The 9,398-nt window shown below is 38.7% G+C and overlaps 1 protein-coding gene across 1 annotated transcript; it reads left to right on the forward strand.

Annotated features, from left to right (window-relative positions):
• The first annotated feature begins 1,298 nt into the window (after positions 1-1,298).
• On the forward strand, positions 1,299-8,580 carry LOC135939993 (D-3-phosphoglycerate dehydrogenase). Its single transcript, XM_065484623.1, has 7 exons — positions 1,299-1,473; positions 3,194-3,345; positions 4,291-4,356; positions 4,596-4,749; positions 5,565-5,697; positions 6,536-6,825; positions 7,812-8,580. Exons 1-7 carry the CDS (start codon positions 1,345-1,347, stop codon positions 8,412-8,414), a joined length of 1,527 nt encoding a protein of 508 aa, XP_065340695.1. The 5' UTR covers positions 1,299-1,344; the 3' UTR covers positions 8,415-8,580.
• Positions 8,581-9,398: the final 818 nt, after the last annotated feature.

The following is a 9,398-nucleotide window of genomic DNA, read 5'->3' on the forward strand; positions in this document are numbered from 1 at the left end:
AGTCGGAAAGAGATTGATTTTTGGCCACAACTTTCGTTTGAAAATTATTTTAAACAGATATGGAAATTTTAGCAAATATTTTTGCAAAACTCAGTTGATGGATAAGCCAATTTAAATTTCGATTCAATTGACAAAAAGCGTCATAAAATTAACCATAACTAACTTTATGTTTAAATCATGCCAAAATCGACTATTTTTTCATTCCTATATGTATTAAAACCAACTGAAACACCAAAATGAGAATATAAATAATGAATTTATTTGCATTTTTTCTCATTTTTATATATTATGATTTGAAAATAAATGTGTAGAGTTGAGCCTTAAAGTAAACGTTTTTCTGACCCTTTGTTGATTTTTTTTTATCTCAGAGGTGTTCGAGAATCTTGATAAATTTCCAATAATTCTATTAAAAATATTAAGAAATACACACGCAGGTAATTTACGAAATGTCCCAGCTCTGACAGCGGCGCTTTTTCTATTTTAATTTTCTCCACACAGCAAATTTTAATTTAAGAAAATATTTTTAAAACCAATGCTGAACCAAAACCTTGACCCTGAAAAAATGACTCTGGGTACATGAATAAAAATATTAACTGAATTGAGATTTGATATGCACGAAAGCAAACCAAATTTAAATATTTTATTCCAACTCTATAAATTATTCGGAAAAATGAAGAAAGGCCAAGCCGGCTCTGCTGCACATATAGATGGAGTAATTGATATTTTAAATTACATTCATACTGTGATAAGGTTTTTTTTTTAAATATATTTATAATCTTCTTACGAGGCGTGCGAAATGGACCAACGTTTCACTGACCTTGCGTTTACACTACAGCTGCTTAACGCTCACAATCAGCTGATAGATTAAGAATATTCGTTTTATCACATAACTTGCAGTGTGCATGGGCGCATTTTCAGGGTAAAGGTTAACGCCATCAGGTGGCGGGCACTACACACACCTGATTTTTTTTATTTAAAAACAAAAATATTATATTTATTTTCCGAGTTAAATGAGAGAAATATAAATAAAAATCGGGGGTCGGAGGAACACTGAATACAAATTGAGTATGCTGGTTATTTTATTATCCATCCCATTTATTCACAAAGGGAGGGTCTGATTTAACAAAAATTTATCACTGTAACAAAACGCCAGCACTTCCCGCTAGCTGCATAGCTGCAGCCGACTCGAGACTCGAAGGCGTATATATGTATTTTATTCTCTATTCGTCGGTCGTTTGAGATGCGGGAATGCATTGTGCCAGGCGTGGAGGGGAGTCATAAAAGGTCCCGGCAACCGTCGCCTGTGGACACTCGATTCCAGCAGTTGGTTGGTGGACGTGAGACATGAAGCTGGACAGTGTGCTCATCAGCGACGCCGTCGACCCGGCGTGCGTCCAGCTGCTCAGGGAGAATGGCATCCAGGTCACGCACAAAACCAAAATGCCCCTCCAGGAATTGCTCGAGGAAATTAAGGTAATATACAATTTAAATAAACTACCGTGTTTCTGGGTATTTATTAAATCCGATTTGCCTACAGTGAAATTCAAAGCACTGCTCCTGTTTATTTTCCGTGAGTTTCTGCGCTCCTTTTTTTAAAAGCAAGCTCGCGATGTCGCCCACTCTCGTATTTCACCTGAGGCAGAAAGCAGGTTCAGTGAGCAAATTTTATTCAATGAATATACTCCGCATGCTGAAAATCCCACGCTCTACAACAGCTGCTTTATTCAGAATTCTATCAATAAAGGCTGAAATAACACAAATAAACTCGTTCGACAATTTTTTTTTAAAAAAATACTGTTTGCTGCAAAGAATCTAATTATGATTCGGTTACTTTTTATATTGGATCAGCAATTTTACTATCAGACAAATCAAACCCTGCCCAGTAAGTGGCGGATTTAATATATTATTGGAAAAGCAATTTATTACGTGCAATAAAAGCATCGGAACATCAGCCACAGTGGCACAAGGCCCTTTGATTAACGTCTCTTTATGACGTGCTTTATGGTTTGTTCTCGCGTATGTATTTATTTGCTCGTCGTTCGCTCGATGCGCTCGTTCAGTCGCGATTAATGAGTCAGAGTAATGGAAACGCGCGGCCGCTGAACGGCACATTGAGCAACAATAAAAAGCGTCGTGTCCGAGGACCAAAAAGACAAAGCCTATAAAACCGATTCGTCTGAAGCAATAATAATTGACGAAATCGGGGGTGAACTTTTTATGTTGTTATAAACGCAGTGTCGCAATGGAAAAGTGCGCACATGCCTCTCGGAAAAGGTGACCTAGCCGAGGACGAGAGATCACACGACGAAGGAGAAGATGAGACCGATAGGCGCGCCGGCCCCGCGGTTAATGCTTCTCACACATATTACATAAATAGGGTTGGGATTTTCAGACAATCGACTATATTTTTCTGGAAGCATCTGAATTTTTTAGACACGAAATCAGGAATAATAAATTCTATTTTAAGACCTAAAATCGCCTAAAGCAATCTAAATTTACCAAAAAACCTAAAATTTTCCCTAAACTATTTGCGTTTTTATTGCAAATATATTTTTCTTCCCAAATAAAATAATGCCAGATGATTTTAATACATTTTTATCTTCTTCTGAGTAGAAAAGGGATAAAAATCATTACGTACACTATTTACGCTTCTCGAATTTAATGCAAAATTAATTAAGCCGTTTGATGCAAATTTCTATCTTTCTCTGATTTATGTTTTTGAGAATTTTCTCCATACCATCCGTTAATTAAATGAGCAAATTATATTTTTTACAAAATTGTTGTTAAATGGTTGAAATTAATCGAGATTACCTTTTTTAGAAGACAATAAAAGTACAATTTCTTACGACAGGAATTTTCTATCAGAAAATTGACCTTTGAGATGGATAAAACCGTCTAAAACAATATATCTTAATCGACTCCAATAACACCGTCGGTCTTTGGAGCTAAAAAAAACCCTCTAAATAATTTTTCGTGTCCCAAACGGACTAAAAATCCGTGCCCTTTACATAAAAATCGCCCCAAGCAGTCTAGACGCGCGTATTCCGCAGCGGCGGCGGACACAAAAAGAGGTTTACGAGAACTGGATTTTTCTGACTGACTGCCCGAACGAACGAACTCACACGCATCCAGAGAGATGATGCAATAGCAGCAGCAGCGATAATAATTATTGCCATTATTTGCTCTTCCACAGAAACACGATGGGCTGATCGTGCGCTCGGACACCAAAGTGAACCGCCAGGTGCTGGACAATGCCCCCAAACTCAAGGTCATCGGGAGGGCGGGCACCGGAGTGGACAATATCGACCTGGATGCTGCCACCGAGAAGGGAGTCGTCGTAATGAAGTACATAGCTCTGATTTTTTATCATTTTTTCTCCAAACGTAATTCTCTTTTATTGACAACGAGGATGAAGCCTGGTTTTAATTATATTCAACATGAAAACAACCTCGAGTGATCGCATTTTTCAAATATTTTAAAACGTAATCCATTAATAAATCACCCGATAAATTATCAGATCAGGATAAATTCCTAGCATTTTTCTAATCTTTTAAAAATAACCTGATCAGACTTAAAAAATTAGGAAGAAACTTTAAAATTGGGATGGGAACAGAAAATTAAAGAAAATATCTCTGCGTCGTCAGTTCAATTTTTATTTTAAATTGAACGACACAAATAACAACGATGAAATACACGTGATCATGACTCAACCAGGATATGAGTGGCTTACAAATTAAGGGAGGTCTCATAATAAACAGCAGCCGCTTCGGCCCCTGGAAATATTCTGTTTTATGAATCTCTATTTAATATTTTATGTCCTCAGAAAAGGGTTAGTGAAACTAAAATTTTATATAGACTATATTAATTTCATATGTATAGAAAGATAATCTCAAAAACTGTATTTTAGCAAATGTTTTCATCTAAAAAGAATATGTAATTTGCCTCATAAACCATTTATTGAACTTGGTCAACGACCGCTATTCGAAAAACGAATGAAGCTATTGAAAGATTAACAGAAAAAACATTGACGTTTCTAGTTTTTCGGTTATTAAGTCTGTTTTCATCCCTAAAGAGTGAAAACATCGTCGCTAATCTACTCAAAAAATTTACACAGGGAAAACAGAGCACAAAAATGTAATGTTATACTCTTATTAAAGAAATAAAATAAACTCCCAGGCGTTCATTAGCACAAATATTGAACGTTCCCTTCACTGTGTTTGCCATTAAAATGTTTTCCCTGGTGCCTTAACATTTCCAACTCTACATGAAAAATTATTATTTTTCTTCCAGCACGCCAGGCGGAAATTCGATCAGCGCTTGTGAGTTGACCTGCGCTTTGATATCGAGCCTTGCAAGGTAAAAAATGGAAATGAATCGAATTATTCAGTGAAACAACAATTTTACTAGTTGAATCACAAAAGAGACATCTTTATTATTCAAATCTTATTTTGTGCGATATCGATGTCGTTCGTGCTCTTGCACAATGAGCCAACTTTTCGGGTCCTTTTTCGTTGATATCGCGCCTTGTCAGAAGTGCGCGGTAATTGAACTCGAGCTGGAGCTGATTAATTTTCATTCTTCTTTCATTACACCAGGCACGTCTCTCCGGCGAGTTCGGCGCTGAAAAACGGAGCCTGGGAGAGGAAAAGCTATACCGGCACCGAGCTTTATGGAAAAACGCTGGCCGTGCTTGGCCTCGGCCGCATCGGACGAGAGGTGGCAACTAGAATGCAGGCGTTTGGAATGAAGGTAATTTCGCCCTCCATTTCGTAGCCTTAAACAGCGTTCGGGGAAAGTCATCAATGTCGTGTGAACCAGAAAAAATAGTAATTTTTCGCATCAGCTAATAGCGTTCGTGAGCAGCTTTTAAACATTGAAAAAAGTGATGCGAAAAATTTCATGTTGTGTGAAAGAGAGAGAGTATCGATTGACTGCTAGCAAATAGCAATCAAACGTTTTTCTCTCTGACTACACGTGTACAAATGAGGCCTTGAGACAGAATTCCACGGTGAATGAAAACCAGGAAAACCAGAATTCTTCCTCAATAATAAAAATAAACATTCTTTCAGAAATTTCCTTTTACGAATTATTTGGCACTTTTTTTAATTTTAATTGTTACGTGAGTCTATGAGTTTAAAATGCATATTTCATTTTTTTATGATAATGTGATTCAAACAGGATTTCAATTTTTAAGACTTCAAAATCATAGTAATATTTAAAATATTGTTTTGTTTCCCCTATGCGAAACAAATTTGATTTTATTTTGCCTGGCTGCGTTTTTTAGAGTTCAAATCAATTTTACCTGCTTGTAAAGTGTTATTTATTTTTTTACTTCTTTGATTTATTCCGCAAAGAGACATGGAAAAATGCACATTTTTTACACAAATAAAGAAAAACAGAAATAATCTACAATTATGATTGCTTTTTTTAAAACCTCAATCATTGTTATTTATGAAACAACGCGGCGTAATGAAATGGCGAATAGCTGCTTTCATGCATTGCAACCATTTGCAGCCCCTCTTCGTGATCACCCCCCTGAGATTAATTTCGCGCACGTTTTGCAGACGATCGGCTTCGACCCTATCATCAGCTCGCAGGCCGCCAGGGAGTTCAACGTGGAGAAAATGGAGCTGGAGCAAATTTGGCCGCTCGCTGACTACATCACGGTGCACACGCCGCTCATTCCGCAGACGAGAAGTGAGTGAGCAACAAAAAGCGGCGCCCACGCTAGTTAAAATCGGGGTTGAAACAATCACGAGCCAATTACGACCGAGCAAGGGATCAGTCTGGGCAAAATCCGGCAGACGGACCCGGATTATCTGCTCGACCAGTTATTGCCATTTCGGCCCGTTGGCGCGTGCCAAAAAAATTTGCCTCTGCGCCTCTCCCGACCGTGAACTTTAAAAGGGGTTTCCCGGAGGAAAAGGAGGATCAGGAAGGTTGACGGATTGAAGTTGAAAGCTGGGCAATTTAGGAGAACGTTCTTAGGACTGATCTCGGATCAGCCTTTTTCGCTTTCGCTCGGACTTGAAAAATAAAGGGAAGAATAATACTAAAAGGATTGCCTCCAGTGACTTTTCTCTGAGATTTCCGCATCGTTCTCAGCAACGAGTGAAAAGAAGAGTCCCATAATTACGGCCGCACCATGAAATGTGGGAAAGCAATTTTTTAATCATATGATGCGAGCAAGGTTCTTTTTAATTTTTATCTAACCTAAACGGGTATGATCAAGATTTTTAATATAGTTTTTAAACATCTCAATTTTAAATTGAGTAGAATATTTCTAGGTTCTATTTCTATTCAAACTCTCTTCATCACTTTTAAACCAAAATTAATATTTATTCGCAAATTTTTAAACAGAAATTAGCACGCATTTTAGGATATGACAAGTAATTCAGTCTGCTAAATTTAAATTAGTACAATATCCTCAATTGAATTAATTTAATTTAGACCTGAACATATTCTCTTGGAATTTCTACCACAAATTTTTAAAAAGAAAAGGCAGGTATAACAAACAATTCGCTTAATGTTTCAGACCTGATCAACTTTGACGTTTTGAACAAATGCAAAAAGGGTATTTACATCGTGAACGTGGCGCGCGGAGGAATCGTGGACGAGGAGGGTCTCTTGAAGTCTCTTGAATCCGGCCAGTGTGGGGGAGCGGCTCTGGACGTGTTCACGGAGGAACCGCCGAAGTCTGAAGGACTCCTTCGACTGCTCGCCCATCCCAAGGTTCTGGCCACCCCTCATCTGGGGGCCAGCACCACAGAGGCCCAGCAGAGGGTGGCTGTCGAGATCGCCGAGCAGTTCGTCGCGCTAACTAAGGTAAATTTTATGGTTTTTTGTTGCACTATAACGTTCAAAATATTTTTGCAACATCGTTTATCACATTTAAACAACATTAGAATGCTTGATCTTTAGCAGATTTTAAAACAAAATGACAAAATTTCCATCAATCGGCGTTCCAAAATTTCATTTTAATTCAATTCGTTTAAAAACCGTAACTATATTTTTAATGTACGTCTCTGGTTTTGGCATTTTAACGCAATTTTAAGATATTTTAGTGCCACACTTTAAATTTTTTTAGGCCTCAAAGCTGACCAAAAATTAGAAAAAATACGCCCAAATGAATTGTATGGATATAAACTTTTAAAAACGCGTGAAATTGTCTATATTATCGGTTAAAAAGGAATTTTTATTTTTGATACTTGTTTTCATAAAAGGTTCCTCAATGAGACCAATTAGAAAATTTCCAAATGTGGATCAATTCGGTCAAAAACAATTTAAATTGACCAGTGAATCTTTCTGAAATTAACGGTTTTATCTCTGAAAACCATATATGAAAGAATTGAAGTCCCGTGAACATTTGATTTGAAGAGGAATAATATTTTGAGCTACAAAAATGGTTAAAATCGATAAATAATTAAAATTGGCACCTGAATAATCGTATTTTTCGTGAAACCCCGTCCAAATCCTCCCAGTGTTTTTTTTTACCCAAGTTGCTGAAATACCCAGCAGGGGCCAGATTCGTGCGACGCGCAGACATGGCGTCCAGTGGAGTATGGCGCGAAAAAACGGTCACGTGAAAATACGCGAAAAGAATAATTTGCATTACTTTGCACTAATTGTGTCTTTTGGATCGTAAAAACAAACTCTTGACACTCGTACGGCAATCCAAAGGGAGCTTTTTGTCTCCCACATTCAGACGCCATCTTGGATCTGCGCAGTGCGAACCAATTTTATCGGAAATCTGGCCCCCGCTGGAAATACCTTGATTTCATACTTGTCTGACCTCGGGATACCTTCCACAGGGTGCGAGTCTGTTCGGCGTGGTCAACTGCCCAGCCCTGGCCACCGCAGTGCAAGTGAACAACAAGCCATGGATCGACCTGGCGCAGGCCCTGGGTTCCTTCGGGCCCTCGTCCAACTGCACCGTTACCGTGCAGACCCTGGGCCAGGGCATGGAGCGGCTCACCTCTCACCTTTGCCCTGCCGTGCTGATTGGCCTGCTGGCCAAGAAGGGCACCAACCTGGTCAACGCCCCCGCGCTGGCCACGGCGGCCAAGGTGCAGATCAGGTCGGAGCACCTGCCAGGTGGCAAGGAGCAGGCCCTGGTGGTGAGCTTCAGCGACGGCAGACGCGTCCAGGGCAGCGTCGTCGAGGGCGTGCCGTGCATCCAGGCCGTCGACGACGCCTGCTTCGGCCCCAAGGGCGTCGAGCTGAGCGGCAACCTGCTCATGATGGAGGGCGCCAACGACCTGGCCAAGTTTGTGCAGGCCGTCATCAACAATGGCGCCAAGATCCTCAGACTGACCGCCGCGCAGGGCGGCGCCGGCTGCGTCGCCGTCCACACTGAAGGCCTCATGGACGGCAGCATCAGCGGCGGAAAACTCCTTGGACAGTTCCAGCTCTGATTGAATTGAAATTTGGCCATTTTCGCAGCTTACAGATGGCACCACCGTATATTTCCACTCATTTTTCAAATTTAATTCAGCTGCTTGTGCATTTTAGCTATGTAAAGATTCTATTTTAAGCCAAATTTAGTATGATAATTAAAAAATAAATTCGGAATTAATTAATTTTCGGTTATTTTATTTTCCAAAATTCCTAAAAACTGCGAGAAAATGAAAACGGCAACTTTAGATGTATTGGAGAAACCAATCCTGTTCTGCTGATTATTTTTTGGGAAATAAAATAAGGCTTTTACGTAAAAATAATTAAGCTTTCATCATTACGTCAGATTAAAAAATAGGTAAAACTATTTTTGGAACAATTTAAATCCCCTCAATGACATTTACTCTATAGCACATACTATAATCATTATTGTAGCATTTTGGAAGCTGCGCGCAGTACTTTAAAAATCCTTTGACACCTCCCAAAAATCAAACTTAATATTTTTAGCAATTCTATTGAATAAAACAAATAATTTTTAGTTGAGTATGTATCCTATTTTAGTTCTTAATATTAGCTAAACAGAATAAAATTTACAACACTCAATGAGACAGTCATTTTTACACATTGAGATTCTTATAGATTTAAGGACAAATCACAGCACATCGACTTAAACGGCTATAAACAATTATTTCTTTTCACTTTTGGCAAATCACATTGATCAAGAAAGAGTTCCCAGATTCGGTTCTACTGGCTTTTGTGAATTTATCAACTTTTGACAACTTTTGAACAAGTATTAACAATAATAATTAAATGTATTTGGTATTATTTAATAACAGTCAACGACTAGACACGTAGGAAAAATCGAAATAACTTCAATAATATTTGCATCCGTCCTTGGGATGAGCTTTTTGAGTAATTTGACAGCGCGTAGAGATTTATTTTTCACCGAATCGCTCGCATCATTTAATCTCGGCGAACACCGTTTTTTTTACCGAGTATACATT

The sequence above is a fragment of the Cloeon dipterum genome, chromosome 3, assembly GCF_949628265.1.
Source record: "Cloeon dipterum chromosome 3, ieCloDipt1.1, whole genome shotgun sequence".
NCBI classification, from domain to species: Eukaryota; Metazoa; Arthropoda; class Insecta; order Ephemeroptera; family Baetidae; genus Cloeon; species Cloeon dipterum.

Bases quoted from the DNA above. Each gene is read 5' to 3' on its own strand.
- LOC135939993 (XM_065484623.1), top strand. From the start codon at position 1,345: ATGAAGCTGGACAGTGTGCTCATCAGCGACGCCGTCGACCCGGCGTGC. The intron at 1,474-3,193 runs GTAATATACAAT...GCTCTTCCACAG, and splicing joins AATTGCTCGAGGAAATTAAG to AAACACGATGGGCTGATCGT. The intron at 3,346-4,290 runs GTACATAGCTCT...TTTTTCTTCCAG, and splicing joins AAGGGAGTCGTCGTAATGAA to CACGCCAGGCGGAAATTCGA.